Here is an 18,117-nt window from a genome sequence, read left to right on the forward strand (position 1 = left end):
ATATCTCATGGTGATTCAATAAAAAAAATTAATCATGATTTAAAAAAAAGAAAGCTTCATTTTGCTATTCTCCTGAAGTCATAAACTTGAGGCAACCTTGGTGCAGTACACTTGGGACTTATTGATCTCTGAGCCTTTGTGAATATTAGCTCAGCTATTTGTCTTTCAGGGGCTCCTTTCTGTCAAACCTTGCTGCTGTGGAGAGTTACTTACTAATTTCCTCTTATCTGTCTTATTCAGGCCAGGAATTTCAGCCCCCTCTTTCTCTTCACCTTTATTTTGAGACTTATTTTTAACACTAGCCCAAATGTTGATCGTTAGAGCAGTGAAATCTGTAAAGTCCTGGTGTGTTTTTTCTTGGTACCGTTTTTCATTTGTTGTTTTTTGGGGGCCGTACTGGTAATGGTCCGGGTTTACTCCTGGTTCTGCTCTCAGTGCTCAGGGGACCATCTGGGATCCTGGAATTGAACCTGGATCAGCCACATCAGGGAATGAACCTGGGTCAGTCATGTGGAAGACTTTATCCTTGGTACTATCATTCTGGCCCTCTACTGTTTTTCTTCCTTCCTGTGTCCTTATTCTATCTTTTCTCTCCTTTCCTTTCTTCCCTTCTTTAAGAAAAATACTGGTCTGGTGTCTGACTTATTTAAATTAGTGTATAGGACACTGAGCTTGATGATGTTTCCTTAGGTTGGCTTGTGAGTATTTTTTTTTTTCCTTTTCTTGGGTCACACCCGGCAATGCACAGGGGTCACTTCTGGCTCATGCAATCAGGAGCCACTCCTGGTGGTGCTCTGGGGACCATATGGGATGCTGGGAATCGAACTTGGGTTGGCTGCCTGCAAGGCAAACGTCCTACCCGCTGTGCTATCGCTCCAGCCCTGAGAGTATTTCTGTACCCTGAGAAACCACAGGTAGTTTCTAGAACTCTCCCTTAGTCCTGTCACTGCCTCTTTTTGTCTTTCTGTCTTTGTTTCTCACCAGCCATAGGCTCTTCCTGGTCAGTTGTGGATCTTGGCTCTTGTGGAGTGGACATGGATTCTGAGTATATCATGTGGGTATATTGTATTGACCAGAAGCCTGTTAGGAAGACTGATGGAAGATTACGTGTGTTTATGGGTCTGAATGCTTTGTCTGATGATCATGTGGGACCTTGTCCATACCACATGGATGGCCTTACCTGGCAGGGTTGGTGAGATCAGGGGAGTGCTAAGTACCATATGCCATTTTGTTTATTTTTGGGTCCCACCTGATGGATGCAGAACTTACTCCTGACTCTGCTCAGAAGTGACCCCTCGTGGTACTCTGGGGACCAGATGTTGTTCCAGGTGTTGAGCTGGGTTCCACTGCATGCGTGGCAGTGGCCTTAACTCCTGTACCATCTTCTGCCCCCTCACATGGTCTGTGTTTAACCAGTAAGATAGGCACCTTTCCCGTGAAGGCTGTCTGTTTTGAATTGTAGTCACAGGTCATGAAAACAGTTTCATGGGTCGAAGTTACAGCATCAGAAAAGCAAATTAAAACAAAGCAAATAGGGGCCGGAGCGATAGCACAGCAGGTAGGGCGTTTGCCTTGCACGTGGCTGATCCGGGTTCGATCCCCGGCATCCCATATGGTCCCCCAAGCACCGCCAGGAGTAATTCCTGAGTGCAAAGCCAGGAGTAACCCCTGAGCATCGCTGGGTGTGACCCAAAAAGCAAAAAAAAAAAAAAAAGCAAATAAATGATTTAAAGTTGGATACATGTAGTGTATATAATTAAGTAAAGTTTTATGAAACATTATTTTTTCCATTTGCAATACATTCCAGTTCCGTTTTTAACCAAGGAGAAATTTCTACAAGATAGACAAATTGCCTGGTCATTCTGGCTGACAGTAAAGCAAACAGTGTATACAGATAACACAGTAGCTGAAATATATCTCCCTTTCCTTTTACCTTTGCAAAAACTTGCTGTCCAATTAGTATGGATCTTATTGAGTTGAGAAGATCCATGACCTTTTTCCATTAAGGGCTGGCTACCAATCGATTTGAAGAGCCAACCTGTAAACAAATCTAAGTACAAAACAGACTGATCAAGTGTGTTATAGGAAAGCAAATTAAATTTTGAGAGAGACCATGAGAGGGAGAGAGTAATTTTGTTGAGAATTGCACTACTCAGTAGAGACAAAATGTGATGCACAAATGTTAGTAAAATTTACTGGTAGCCACGGCGGAAAGTAAAAGGTGACAGGTGAATGGACTTTCATCTTAAATTTTATTTAATTCTGCCTGTAGCAAAATATATTTTGTTTAATTCCATGTATTGTTTAAGCTTGCAATTTGATTTTCTTTATTCTTTACCTTCTTTCAGAATTCAGTATGCAACTTTTACTTAACTCACATCTCAATTTTGATTAGCCGTGTTTCAAGTGCTTGGTAGCCATGTACATTAGTAGTCACTGTATTAAACTTTGTATGTGTTTATTTATTTTTGGTTTTGGGGCCACATCCAGCAGTGCTCAGAGACTTCCTGGCTGTGTGCTCAGGAGAAGCTCCTGGCAGAGTTCAGTGACCATATGTGGTGCTGGGGAATCCAACCAGGGTCGAAAGCACTTGCAAGAAAGTGCCTTATCTCTTATATCCTTGTTCTAACCCCTAAAGTTTTGTAGAATGTGAGGAAGCTTCATGTAAGAGATGGCTTAGAAGAATAATTCACACTTAAAGTCACAGGTTGGAAAAGACATTTCACAATGAGAGTAAAGTTTAAAAAAAATGATAAAAAATTTGTAAAAAATAATTACTGAATCTCATGTCTCAGGTATATTTTATGGCCATTAGTCATATTAACTCTTGTGATAGTCATGACAACAGCCTTATGCTATTCTTTATATGGTAGCATAAAATAACTCGTGACACATTTTTATAAATGAGCAAACAGGCATGGGTAGTCCGCATCATCTGTGTAGACGGCTCTTGGTCGCTCATGGTTCCTTCCGTGCACTGTAAGGTAATAGATGTGTTTTGTTTTAAGCCGTTAAGTTAGTAATTCATTACAGCAGTAATAGAGAGCACCATGCTGTCCGTATGTGTGGTCATTCAGTGATGATATCAGATGTGTTTCTTTTGTTGTGCTGGCGGGCGGGCCCACTGGACTATATAGAGCAGTGCTCCAGGGACTATGAGGTGCCAGGAGTTGAATTTAGGGTCTTGAGCATGCCAGGTATGCATTCCATCCCTTTGGATGTCTTCTCAGTCTCAGCCGCAGTTTCTTGCCCTTTTTAACTCTGAACCGTTTCTACTTGCTAAGTCAGGGTATCACTTATGTATGAATTACCTTATGGGTGAGTATACTTTACTGTCTTTTATATAACTCTTGAGCTATCAACCCCCAGATGTCACAGAGTTTACTTATGGATGATGAGCAAGACAAGAGATTGCCCACCTATGCAAAATGAGATCCTATTTCTTCTACCTTCCAGAGAACAGTGGGAACAGCCTGACCCGTAGGTTGATTGTCATATTCTGCCTCCTTCCCACCTACTTGCTGCTGCAGAGACAGAGCTTAGCCTCTCACCACATTCTGTCAGGTTCCTGGGACTGCAGAGAAAGGGGCTTCTTTAGGTCCGTTTCAATGTCCTGTGCACACTGGAATACCTGCTACTAGGAGAGAGAAGCTTCCATCTGGATTCCTGACTCTGTATTTCCTTCTATTTCCTTCCACTCTTATCTTTCCCTCTGGATCAACAGTGGAAAGATTTTGCTTTAGGGATGTATTTTATTCATTCCTGTCATTATCTTATATACTAAAATACTACCTTTGTCAAAGTGCTGGTATATTATAATGCTCTGCAAATACATAGCTATAAAAGAATGATTTTTTTTTTAGAAGCGTATTTCCAGAGTTAAATACTGTCTAAATGTAGAGACAGTGGTAGAATTCATTAGTCCTTTGGGGCTGTGTTGATGTGAAGTGTTTGTGGGTGACTTTCTTTTATCCTCCAGAGTAGAAAACTTAAGCTTTTCTTCTAGGATGGTGCCTTTACTCCAAGTACTTAGTAATTACAATTTTTTTTCCAGAATTCTTTTTGTGACTTAGGTAGCTTTGATTTTTCTCAGATACTCTTGGCTAAACTGATGGCTCCCAGGTCTTTTTGCATGCTAAGCACTTCTTGTATGTAAAAAACCATATGTTGGTATGTAAAATATGATACCATGATACAAAACCAAGATAAATAAGGAGGTGATTTTTTTTCTGACAAATAGATTTTTTGCTTGCAGACTTTAAAATATTTAAAATATTTAATTTGATGAGGCATTTAAATAACAACTTGTGCAAAAAGGTTGAAGTGACTTTTCCGCCCATGTTTTCCATACTCAGCTGTGCTCAGGGCTTACTCCCAGCTCTGTGCTTTGCGGTCACATTAGCAATACTTGGCACGTAATTTATGCCAAGGATTAAACCTGGATTGGCCACTTGCAAGGCAAGTCCCTTACCCACCATTGTGTCTCCCTCGTCCTTAAGTGATATGTTTTATGAAAAGCTTGATTTGCAGACACACAGCTTGTGTAAGGTAGCATTTACCCGAGGCCAGAAGTCTGGCCCACTTGCTCTCATTTGGTGTGTTGTCTCTCACTCTCAACTCTGGCTCCACCAGTTGAGCTGCCGTGCTCGAACCATGCCAAGCCCAGAAGGGGGGCTTGAGCACAGTGAGACAGTCTGTTGGAATCCTGACTCCTCACTACAAGTTATGGGCCTTCATCTTTCTTTGGCTCAAGTTTCTTTATTCAAAAACAGTTTTTATAATAATAAAGGGATCTCATGAAATTATGGTAAACATTAAAAGAATCGAACATGTGGCGTATTAGATATGCCAAAAACAGTAGCAATAAGTCTCGCAATGAGAGACGTTACTGGTACCCGCTCGAACAAATAGATGAGCAATGGGATGATAGTGACAGTGATAGTGATTAAAAGAATAAGTAATGTGATGAGCTGTGAGAGTGCTTGCAGCATATTAAATTTTAGCTCTTATTTTTCATTCATTATTTATTTTTCTATTTATTTGATATGCCAAAAACAGTAACAAGTCTTACAATGGAGACATTACTAGTGCCCGCTAGAGCAAATTGATGAGCAGTGGGATGACAGTGATACAGTGGCAGTGATTTATTTTTCTACAGTTCTTAGGCTGTTCTTACATTGTGCAGCTTGATTCTCATACAGATTTTTAAAGTGATCTGTATTTTAATGATCTTTACTTTTTACACACATGAAACTGCTCCATAATTTTTATATTTTTATTTTTTACTTTCAAAAATTTATTCTTTTAAGTTGTTCACGATGATTTATTACATTTAATATTCCAACACCAGTCCCACCACCATGAGACCTACCCACACCATATTTTGGATGTTTCCACCCAATCCCCAAACCATGCCCCAAAAGCAGACTTAAATAATTTATCCTTTATTGCTTGACATGGATAATCCACTAATAATGATCTAAAAAAAAGTTTCCTTAGAGGAAAATGTGTGAAGATTGTTGTATCTCACCCTGGAGCCAGTAAACCCTTGTATAAGAGATAACCAACATATGAAATGTTACGCAGCTGCAAATGTGGCCGCGTGCTTCAGGAGTTCTAAAATTTTAAATATGGTTATACAGAGAGGTTAATTTTTCTTAATTTTATTTTTTTAATGAATCACCATGTGATATAGTTAAAGACTTACAAACTTTTGTGCTTACGTTTCAGTCATACAGTGATCAAGTACCCATCCGTCCACCAGTGCCCATTTCCCACCACCAATGTTCCCAGTATCTCTCCCACAACTCTCACCCCATTCTCCTCCCCCGAACCCCCTGCCTCTGTGGCAGGCACATTTCTTTTAACTCTCTCTCTCCTTTTGGGTATTATGGCTTGAAATATAGGTATTAAGAGGCCATCATGTTCGGTCTATGGTCTACTCTCAGCATGCATCTCCCATCCCAAATGGACCCTCCAAGCACTCTTTACTTGGTGGTCCTTTCTCTATCTGAGCTGCCTTTTCTCCCAGCATGTGAGGCTGGCTTCCAAGCCATGGAGCAAACCTACTGGTCCTTATCTCTACTATCCTTGGGGGTAAGTCTCCCATTCTGTTACTTTATATTCCAGAAATGAGTGCAGTCTTTCTGTGTCTGTCCCTCTCTTTCTTCTCATTACAGAAGAGGTTAATTAATTAATTTATTTTTTAAACTGGATGGTGACTTTGAGGTCTGGAGGCATCTCTGTGGCGTATTGTTCTGTGTTGCTCTCTTTCGAGATTTATTTTTTGAGTCTCTGGATCATGGCTGATAATTAGCTTAAATTGTGTCAGAGTCAGTTCCTGGGTGTGACTGCCAGGCTACCGGAAGCACAGGGAGATGGCCGGAGGTCGCTCATACCCGACTCTGCGAGCCTGGAGATTTAGTCACAAGTCCCTCACACCTGTGCTTTTCAGCAGATTCACTCATGGTTGAGGCTTTTGTGAGCATGGCAGTGCTTGAGTTATGGAGGTTTTCAGCTGCTAGGATCTCAGTTGTGGCAAGGAGGGAAACTCACACCCCATCTTCTTAGCTTAATGTAGTTCCATTTGTTTATCTTTGCTTCCACTTGTTTGTAACTGGTGTTTCATCTTTAAAGATTCCTTTAGCTTCTGATTGTTGGAGGAAAATTCCAAATAATAATAATCAGTTATCTGTTGAAATATTGAATGTATCCAAAGTATAAAGAGAATAAAGTGAAGATCATTGGTCACTCAGGTACGGGGGCGGTGAGAGGGGGGGTATGTTGGGGTTCTTGGTGGGGGAACAGGTGCACTGGTGAAAGGATGGGGGTTTGATCATTATATGACTGAGACTTAAACCTGAAAGCTTTGTAACTTTTGTCATGGTGATTCAATAAAATAAAATTAAAAAAAAAGATTCCTTTAGCTTCTTTTTTTTTTTTTTCTTTTTGCTTTTTGAGTCATACCCAACGATGCTCAGGGGCTACTCCTTCCTGGCTCTGCACTCAGGAATTACTCCTGGCGGTGCTTGGGGCACCATATGGGATGCTTGGGATTGAACTCAAGTTGGCCGCATGCAAGGCAAACACCCTACCCTTTGTATCTATCTGAAGCTATCTGAAGCTATTGGCCCCAGATGCCTTTAGCTTCAGTGTCAAAGAGGGTTCTGCCTATATTTTCTTCCCAGTACCTTACAGATTCAGGTCTGATGTTGAAGTCTTTAATACGTTTTGATCTGATTTTTGCCTGGCACACTCTAATTTAGCGAAAAGATAATTAGTTGCACACCTCTCACTGAATAGCTGAAACATAGACTACCTGGAGATTTAAATTTTCACTTTGCACAATTTGTATTTAGTCTTGATACATTTTCCAGCAATGACTATGAGTATATAGACTAGTGTTTTCAGTTTGCCTGTGAATCATCCTCATTAAAGTGAAAATGCTTTTTCTTTCCCCTGACTTTCTGCTGAATTCACATTGCTCTCGTTTGTGGCATGCAACCCGCATATATATGTGGCAGAGAGTCTCTTGCCCGCACTCCTGGCTGTCTTCCCCGGGGTCCCTCGGAAGGGATGGACTCCATCTTCCCTCCCCACCCCAAGCAGAGCTCCTGGTGGCCGAAGACTACCGGAACCTAGCTACAGCCATGCTCGAGGCTCTTGTCCACATGTTTGGACAGGCCTCACGCATGAAGGTACTGGCAGAGGAACCCAGGTGTGTGTAATTCCACCAATGGTCAGCACCCAGAGACTTAAAAGCAAGCTCCCAGATATCTTGTAGCCTACTTCTCCCTCTAGGAGAAACTGGCAAGCTTCTGAGAGTTCCCTGCCCAGATGGGACAGCTTTGCAAGCCTCCATCAAGGTTTGGGTTATATTTCTGAATATTTTTATTTTATTTTATTTTTAATTTTTTTATTTTATAAAGTATTTCACAGTATTTGATTACATTTAACATTCAAACACCAATCCCACCACCACTACACCTTCCTACCACCATATTTCAGATGTTTCCATTCTGATCTCCAGCCCCTGCACCAAAACAGAACCGGAATAATATATTTTGTATTGTTTGTTATGAAAAATCACTGAAAATGCTACAGAAAGTTTCCTTAGAGAAAAGAGTATGAAGATTGTTGTATTTCACCGAGGGACCATTATTTTAGGTGTTATCTTTTTTTGTGTTAATACTTAAAAATGGGGGTTACATGTAGAGAGATTATTAAGCTTTGCAAGTGTGAAGGTTTTGGCATCACTAGAGATCAGGCCTGCTAGGGGTTAGGTGAGCGTTGAACTCGGGCTAGTGCTAGGGTTAGGCATATGTAGGTTTAAGTGAAAAGCATTTTTGTATTCAACATAAAAGTAGAAATGAAGTATTGGGTGATTGTTAGGTTTGGGCTAGTTGGAAGGTTTTGCCCATTCTGGTGTCAGGTTTATTATTATAATTGAATTAGCCTAGGCAAAGTTTGGGTTAGGTTTCTAGCAGTTTTTCAGTATTACCTTTTTTGGTGTGATTTCTTAGAAATGGAAGTAAGTGTATGATGATCCTGAAATTTTGGACATTTGCTCATTTTTGGCATCACTACAGATCAGGCCTGTTGTATGGTAGGGTTAGGATAAGAATTTGGTCTATATTGAGAGTTTGAGATGTTTAGGGTTTTCATGGAAATTTTTGTTTTCCAGGAATATAAAAGTAAAGGCCAATTGGCTGTCAAGTTTTGGCCCAATTGTTAGGATAATGCTTATTCTAGGGTCAGCTTTATTATAAAAATAGGATTAGAACCTCTGAGTTGTTAGAGTTTGGTTTCTGGAGGTTTTATGTGTTAATCTTTCTTTTGTTATTTCTTTAAAATAAAAGTTATGTGTATGGAGATAATTAAACTTTGGACATTTATTATTATATGGCATTAGAGATGAGGCCTAGTATGGATAGGGTTTGATTAGAATTGGGGCTAGGCTTAGAGTTTTGGGATGCGTGGGGTTTAGTTGGAACATAATTGAGGGGAAAATGTGGATTCAAGGAAGCAGAAAAGGTAAAAGGAAATTCACATCCCAGCAAGAATGACAGGATTTTGTTTCTGTACTTGCATGAACATATGTATATTATTAAAACTATTGAAACACTCTTAAGGAATTTTTGTCTGAGTACTAGAAAAAACTCAGGAAAAAATGAACCAGGTAAAGATTCCATGTAAATTTCAATGATGCCACTCCATTTTATTCCCTTTTTTTATTTGATAATATGAGTGGAACTTGCCTTGATTTTATTGATTTTTTTTTTGGTAGCATATATGTGTATGTATGTATATATGTATATATGCATACACATGTTAGGGGCGGCAGATCTCTGCCCGGGGGAGGCTCGGAGAGACAAAAGAACAAAGCCAAGACAACTCTTTCTGCAAATGCATGGGGTTTATTTAAGCCAATATAGCTATATTGGGACCTTCAATTGTGCCTCAATAGCGTGGCATAACTGAAGGCCCCGAACTCAAAAAGCTAGCTGTTTTTATACCCTTCTGGGGGAGAAATGAAAATCTCACATATCAAAGGGAATCACATAGGTCACTTAATTTGCATATCTAAACATTTGTTGACAAATGAAAATCTCACATATCAAAGGGGATATATTGGGGGGAAATTACATGTATTGAATCAAAGGAGAATCATACATATCAAAGAAAATCACAGGTATTGGATCAATAGGAAAACCATAGGAAACCATAGGAAAACCATACAAAAGGGAAAACCACACCTATTTCACTTAATATGCTAATTTCAACATTTGTTGACCATTCAGAGCAGATGTTTGTTTACAGTTCCTCGGGGCAGTTTGTTGGCCCATTTGGTGACAGAGTCCTGCCCAGGGGAAGGTCCTGAAGACATCTTTCAAAGCAGTCAAGTAGTTACAAAGGGCAACTTCAGCTGTTAACCCTTAACCTGCCCTTCAGTTCTTGACTCTTAACTTGCCCTCCTCTTCACACACATATGTAGTACAGTGTACTAGGTTTTGTGAAATGCCAGTAATGTATTTATTTTATGAAATGGGCACGTTTTAAAGGGAAAAAAAAATCTTTTTTTCTTTTAACTGTGGAGAAAATAGAGAATGAAGGTTGCATTTTTTGGCAGAGATGGAGGGGCTAAAATCTAAATACACATATTTAGGGTCTAAAATCTAAATACACATATTTCAAGATTATGACTAATTTTTTTTGACATTTCTTTTTTTTTTCCAGTGTGCGGGATGACAGAATTCGAGTAGAAAGGATGAATAACATGTATTTTGAATACAGCCATGCGTTCCAGGCAGTTACAGAATTTTATGCAAAAGAAGCAGTTGACCTTAAAGGTAAATATACATGTTAGCTATAGGTCCTCAAATTGAACTAGTTGAGATTTGACTAAAGGTCCAAGTTTGACATTTAACTTATTGCAGGTAAAGAAGTTCTTGAGAAATAATTGGAAGAAGGAAAGAGTTCTTTGGTTTTTACACTCACTAACCATCATTTTGCGTCTCCTTTTGTGGTTATGAACCATTAGGGATTTGGTATTTTCACATATTCATCAGTGTGGAAAGAGTTACTGACCAGCTTTTTGCTTCTTTTACTAGATTGTTCATTATTTTTCTTGTAATTTTCTAGAATGCTTGCATAAATTCCCCCAGTGAAGGAAGGCTATCATTTCACAAGGCTGATTGCCAAAATAAAAAATGTCAAAGCATAAACGACAACATTTTAAAATGTTAGGCAACCATTATTCTTCTAATTTACACTGGTATTAGTGTCTGATTTGATCTGGACTTCTTCATTGCTCATAGTCCAGTTAATATAAAATGGTGTGGTTTTCACCATTAGACTATATATTGATTGATCTCTCTTTGACTCTGTCCCCACTTAGTGCTATTAATGTCTCGTTAGCTTTCCTCTCTTATCCCTCTCAGTCTTTCAGGGTCTTTACCAAGTTGAATCAAATCTTAGAGGGTAACCCTCTTCAGACAGTAGTCCACGATACCGCCAGGGGATTAGTTTCTTTTTTTTTTGCTTTTTGGGTCACACCCGGCGATGCTCAGGGGTTACTCCTGGTTCTACACTCAGGAATTACTCCTGGCGGTGCTCAGGGGACCATATGGGATGCTGGGATTTGAACCTGGGTCGGCCGCGTGCAAGGCGAACGCCCTACCCGCTGTGCTATCGCTCCAGCCCCGGGATTAGTTTCGTAAATGCCCAGTTAAGAACAGAATCTAGTCATGAGACTTCCAGGAGCCACTGTTGGCTTCAGATTCACGTAGAATGATCTGAGACAGAGAGTCCCGCGTGCTGATGGCTACACATTTCTCTTGATAAGAGTTGACCCCATGGCATATTCTACTGTCTGCAGAGCTCTTGGGTGTCCTCCAATGGCCCCTTCCTGTTGTCACAATGTGGTTGTGAAGAAGGGAGACTTTGATTATGGGGTGCAAGAACTGCTCTCGCTCAGCAGTCCCTTTTATTGTCCCTGGATTAACAGTCCCTGTAGGGTCCAATAGGAACTGATATATCTCATAGGAATCTCTACAAAGGACACACTAAGTTCAAAGAAACGTCTACTCAGGAAACTACAAATTTTTGGAATTAGATATTACTTCTCCAGTTTAGGTGTGATTTATTGACATTTTTACTACACACGGTGCTATTTCCTAACATTCTGGCATTTAATCTTTATCAGGTTTCCTGGGGAAAAGAACAAAAAACTTTTCAAAATCAAACTTTCAATAGAATAGCAAAGTTTTTTTGATAACCCTTTTCTCTATCTCTTGGTTTTAGAAAAACTATCCCCCCCCCACCACCATCACCACCACATTGATGTGTAAAGGAAAAAATAAAACTTCTTCCCCTCAAACTTGCCCCCTGTTCTCTTACATCTCTCTCTGTCTGAGAGGTACCCATTATAATTAGGGAGATTTCCTTAAGGTTTATTTAGTATCCAAATCTACACATACATCTAAACATGCATGTGTAATTGTTTGTTTAGAGAATATAGTGTGTGTGTGTTTTTTTTTTTTTTTTTAAGGGGTAAGGATGTTTGTTACACAACTGGTTGTGTTTAGGCCTTGCTTCTGGCTCTCTGCTCAGCTTTCACTACTAGCTGAAAAGAAAAGAAAAAGCATCAATAGGAAGATAGGATCAATTAGACTCTCTGTGTTTGCTTTCTATCTCTGCATCTCAGAACTCACCTTCTAATATTCTCATTTATCACTGTTTGCAGAGTCAAACCTGGTCATGTGCTAATCACGTGCATGGCAAGCACCCTACCCTGGTCCTGGGTTTATTCTTCTATATCTCTCTGATCCTATCTCTGGATAGTATCCCTGGTACTATATCTCTGGTCCTGGGTTTATTCTTTTAACTACTTTGTTAATGAGTACCTATCAGGTGTGAGGCATTACTTGGAACTAAAGATTAAAAGAAACTCCTGCCCTCTTGGAGTTTACACTCAAGTAGGGTGTAAATTCAAGGAGGGGAAAGAATGATTAAATTAGTACATTTGTGCTCTTTTAAAATCTTTTTTGTTGCTGTTGTTCTTTAGATAGTGCAGTTAAAGGTGATTTAAGTGCTGGATCTGGGAGATAGCTCAGAGAGCTAGAGTGAGTGTCAGGCAGGCCCAAGGCCTCAGGTTTGATCCCAGCACCTTAGAGCCTCATTGGTGCCATCAGGTATTGTCTTAATGACCTCCAGAATGGCTGGGAGTCCCTCCCTCCACTAAAGTAAATGTGATAAATGCTGTGTAGGAAATAAGGCAGGGAAGGGGAACTTTCATTCGGGTGGTGAAGAAAGGATTCACTGAGAAGGTGACACAAACAAGGACTGAAGGAGTTAAAGGGGAAATTTGGACATGGAAAGGAACAGTCTTTCAGGCAGACATCAGTAATCCAGAATATTTTAACTGCCTGGCAAGTTTAAGGAATAACAAAGAGCCTGTGTCATGGGAGTAAAGAACATAAGGGCCAGAGAGGTAGTACAGTGAGTGGAACTCAGTAGATGTGGCTGAGCCAGGTTTGATCCCTGGCATCCCCTGTGGTCCCCCAAGCACCCTCAGGAGTGATTCCTAAGCACCATCAGGCGTGGCCCCCACCCCCCAAAGAAAACAGTAACTAATAAGGAAAATATTAAGAGGTGAGTTCTGAGATGCAGAGATGGTAAGCAAGCACAGAGAGCCTGCTTGATCCTAGCTTCCTATTGCTGCATTTTCTCTTTCTTGGCTTTGCCAGGGATTGTACTCAGGGCCTCACACATGCAAGGCAAGTGCTGTACTGGTGAACTGTATTCCCGGCCAATCCTAGTTTCTTAAACTCTGGGTCATAACCTTATATGGGGTCAAATAACTGAATGTGAGGATTGCCCAAAAAATGGCAGTAGTAAAGTTTCTGAACATGCAGTGCCAGAAATTCTTTTAGAATCAACCACATAATAAATCTTCGATGTTTCTGGCAGTGCATGTCCATGTTGCACTCTCAGGTTAAAAGGGATTGTGAGTGGCAATGCTTACCCAGCCTTGTAGCAGGCCACTCTAAGAACTTGCACTTCTTGTCACAGTGAGTTGGGGATTTCTAAGCAAAGTTTAATGGTCTGACGTATGTGTTAAAAAGATTCCTTTGGATGTTCTGTTGCAAACACCATTTAGGGTATAAGGATGATGGTGGAAGAACAGATGGAAAGATTTTGTAATATTCCTGGTGAGGGATAAGAATGATTTCACAACCTCCTCTTCCCCCTTACTTGGCAATATATTATCCATCGTTTTCCATAGCTCTAAGTTATTCCTATTAGTCAGGTGTTTGACAACCCAATTGCTAAAATGAATTTAACTTTTATTGTTGTCCATTAGGTTGTCCCTTTTGTTATTCATACAAAAGACTTTCAAACTCATTATTTTAATTTTAATTAAAAAATTTTTATTAGAGAATCACTGTGGTGTACAGTTACAAACTTATGAACTTTTGTGTTTGCATTTCACTCATATAGTGATTGTTTACCCATCCCTCCACCAGTGCCCAGTGATACTGGGATCATTCGCTTCCACCAATGATCCCAGTATCCCTCTCACCACCCCTACCCCATCCCCCACCACCCCACCGTGCCTCTGCGGCAGGGCATTCCCTTTTGTTCTCTCTCCTTTTGGGTGTTGTAGTTTGCAATAGAGATACTGAGTGGCCTTCATGTTCTGTCTCTAGTGTACTTTCAGTTCCCGTCTTTCAACCCGAATGGGTCCTCCCAGCATCCTCTACTTGGTGTTCCCTTCTCTATCTGAGCTGCCTTTTCCCCCAGTTTCCAAGCTGTGGGGCAGACCTCCTGGTTCTTATCTCTACTACTCTTGGGTGTTAGTCTCCCACTCTGTTATTTTATATTCCACAGATAAGTGCAATCTTTCTATGTCTGTCTCTCTCTTCTGACTCATTTCACTTAACATGATACTTTCCATGTTGATCCACTTACATGCAAATTTCATGACTTCATCTTTTCTAACAGCTGCATAGTATTCCATTGTGTAGATGTACCAAAGTTTCTTTAACTAGTCATCTGTTTTTGAACAAACTTATTTTTTTGTGCTTACATCTTTATCATATAATTTGAAACACTTCTGGGTCAAAGGAGGTATTTATGTTTTGAAAAAGTTTCTTTATTGTTTTTCTGAAAAGGCTGATTATGCCATCCATATCCTTTGTTCCCACCCTAGGCATTCTTATTCTCCTATTTTCTTCCAAAGGGTAATTATTTTTTAGGTATTATTTATAATATTGTTTTAATAACCACAAAGTCAATTTTATTAGTTTAAGATTTTTTTTAATACCGGTGGATGTTGATGAAGGTGTATGTTTTGGCTTTAGGTTCTCAGAGTTTTTCTGACATTGTTAACTTGGAGAAACCTGTGATTTGCTCTTTGGCTGCCATAATAAGATATCTCAAAGAATTTAACTTGGAAAAGATACTCTCTAAACCCAAGTAAGTGATTTCTCAAAAATAAATAAAGATGATGACATTAAGACTATTTCTTAAATTGAATTTAATTAAGTACTACACTCAGAAGTATACCTGCTGTAGCTAGGGGCAAGCTTGAACTATTATTCATTCTTGTTGAACAAAGATGTTAAAGAATATTAAGAATAGTCATGAGGGGGCCAGAAGGTTTGCTCTGCAGTTTGGAAGCCTGCCTCATATGCTGGGGGAGAAGGCAGTTGGGATGGAGAAGGGACCACTAAGTCAATGATGGTTGGCGGTGTTTGTCATGCATGCAGCTCACCAGGTTTGATCTCAGGCACCACATATAGTTCCCAGGACCCCACCAGGAGTGATCCCTGAATGTAGAGCCAGGAGTAGCCATGAGCACTGCCCAATAGGGCCCAAATCAAGAATCCTAGCCTCCAAGAACTTAAGAGTCTTCTTGAGACCAGGGATGTAGCTCAGCAGTAGAGATGCCTTGCATGTGTGAGGCCCTGAGTTTGATCTCCACCTCTGTAAAATTACTCTTAAATAAGGATATAAAAATATTGATAGAATTCTTAAGCATTCGTTTTTGTGATTCCTACTCTATTACAGTTTTGACTTATAAAACTGAGTTTTAGATAAATTAATAAGTATTTAGATGTGGAATTAAATATTAAGGGATGGGTCTGGGCATGCCTAACATTTTTGAGGCCTTGAGCTCCATCTTCAGAACAGCATCAGCTAAAGGCAGTTCTAATCAGCACTGCTGACTTATTCTTGGTTTGTTCTCATATCATAGGCTATAAAATTGGAGATAAGGAAAATGGATACTAATGCAGCAGCTTTCTGGGTTTTTTTTGGAGCCACACCTGATGAAGGGCTACTCCCAGCTTAGCTGTGCTTGGAGGTCACTTCATGGCAGTGTTCAGGGAACGATGTGGTGCCAGGGATTAAACCCCAGGCCCTGACCTTCAGAGCACGTGGTCAACCCATTGGGCTATCTCTCCAATTCACAGGTAGCTTCTTAAAGGTGATTAACTTCATGGAGATCAGAGATCTTCAGCTGGAGGTTGACACTGTGGTAAAATACTAGTTTAAAAGTCGATACAAATTAAAAAGGTAATGAGATAATAATACCTTGACTTTTATATTCCACCTTTACCAGCACATTGTTTTCATCTCTGTGAAAAATTGCTCTTCATTATATGGTTAAATATGAATTAAGAAGTGAGGGTTTTTTCCCCTTTACTGGTTTTGTTTTGGTTATTTGGTGTGTGTGTGGGGGGCACATACCGAGCAAAACTCAGGGCTTATTCCTGTCTCTGCATTTGGGAATTATTCCTGGTGGTGCTTATGGACCATATGGGTTGTCAGGAATCAAACTTGGGTTTAACAGAGCGGGAGGGAATTGCCCTACCTGCTGTACTGTAGTTTTTTAAAAACTTTGTGTGTGTGTATGTGTGTGTGTGTTTTCTGCTGTTAGGTATTTGGTATAGAGTAGAATACCATTTAGGGGGGAAGTCCTTTTATTTTGCTTTAAAGCAATCTCAATGTCCATCAGCATGCAAGTGTAACCATTGTGTTAAATTCATGCACTGTTAGGTAATACAGCAATGGAAATGAATGAATATTATGTATCAAGATTTAAGACTTTTTCCTTAACATTTTATAGTCCCTAAAACAGTGTTTGAAGGACATGTTAAATACTATCACATGAAACTTGAAATATTTGTAAACAGTTATGTGTATTGCTTAAGGGTCCAACATAGGGGAGACCCAAAGCACACAGGGGCTGTGGAACAGCAGCTTCAGAGCAGTGGGGATGGGCGGGATGCCGGAATGGCTGGTGTGGGGAGGGGCGCCGAGGAGTTCTACTGACGGGAAGGCTTGCGGTCTGGCCATCTGTGTTAATCTCTGTGTTTCAGTTTGGCAGAAATTTGCTATAGATTAGTAGCAGCTTGGCATCATATTTCATTGGATTCTACTTTAAATCCCCAATAATAGACTGCAATAGATGAATCTGGATAGTTGATTCATCCCCACAAAGAATGAATGAGCAGATACCTACCATTTAACTTGTTTCTGATAGAGTTTTTAAATGAAAGGAATAGGACTTAAAATTAATAACTTACAATTAAGATCTGGGTCTTTTTATCAAGCAATGAAATACTAACAATGAACTAAGGAAATTGTTTTGAGAAGGCAGGGAATGGTTTTTATAGAAGTAAAAAGTTTAGAAATAAATGAATGAGTCTGTCTGAAAACATTTATTTCTTCTTATACATAGTTTGAAGTACCAATAATAATAAACACAATAAAAAATAAAGCATTTGTGGCTGGAGAGATAAGATAGCAGGTAGATGGGGTAGGAGTGATAGTGCAGGGGGTAGAGAGTTGGCCTTGCACGCGGCTGACCCAGGTTTGATCCATAGTATCTCATATGGTCCCCGAGCACGGCTAGGAGTAATTTCTGAGTGCAAAGCAATTCCCGAGTAATCCCTGAGTACCACCAGGTATGGCTTCCCCCAAAAAACCCCCAAAAAACCCCCAAATACAGCAGGTAGGGCATTTGCCTTGCATAGAGCAGAGCAGGCTTTAATCCCAGGAATCCCATGTGGTCCCCTGAGTACCACCAGGGGTTATCCTTGAAGACAGTCAGGAATGAGCCTTGAGTATAGCTGGGGGTGACCCAGAAACAAAAACAAACAAAAAAAGTGTGGAAAAGTTAAAATAATTATTTTTAAATGACCTGACTTAATAAATTGAATGAAGCCCCAACTTTTCTCATCTTGTATTTGGTGCCAGTGTTAGCAGAGAAGTGATTAAGGAAATGGTTCTGCTGGTGACTTAGTGTACATCTCATTGCCTGTGTGGTCGTCCCTTTCTCTTCCTCTTTGCTCTTAGAACCAAAGATAAAAGGATATAAAGAAACTAAGAGGTTTAACATTCACATTGTGTATCATCTAGCATAGCTAAAAAAGCTAGCCTCTTGGTAAATGTGGGGTTAATGAAAAAGAAACGATGAAGAAATTCTTCATCATGAGTGTAGGTTTGATTAGAAATTGCTAAAATGTCATTGGAAATCAAGATTAATTAATACAGATGGTGATTAAACCTGGTACATTTGTTTTGCTTAAAGATGAAATGTTAGTAATA

At 39.9% G+C, this 18,117-nt stretch overlaps 1 protein-coding gene across 1 annotated transcript in view; it reads left to right on the forward strand.

Annotated features, from left to right (window-relative positions):
* MSH3 (mutS homolog 3) overlaps positions 1 to 18,117 on the forward strand; it is a 173,184-nt gene that overhangs the window by 31,429 nt on the left and 123,638 nt on the right. The window contains exons 9-10 of the mRNA XM_055142873.1: positions 10,237 to 10,349; positions 14,865 to 14,979. Coding sequence (XP_054998848.1) covers positions 10,237 to 10,349; positions 14,865 to 14,979 — 228 coding nt within the window. The remainder of the gene's footprint in view (positions 1 to 10,236; positions 10,350 to 14,864; positions 14,980 to 18,117) is intronic.

The sequence above is a fragment of the Sorex araneus genome, chromosome 1 (assembly GCF_027595985.1).
Source record: "Sorex araneus isolate mSorAra2 chromosome 1, mSorAra2.pri, whole genome shotgun sequence".
NCBI classification, from domain to species: domain Eukaryota; kingdom Metazoa; phylum Chordata; class Mammalia; order Eulipotyphla; family Soricidae; genus Sorex; species Sorex araneus.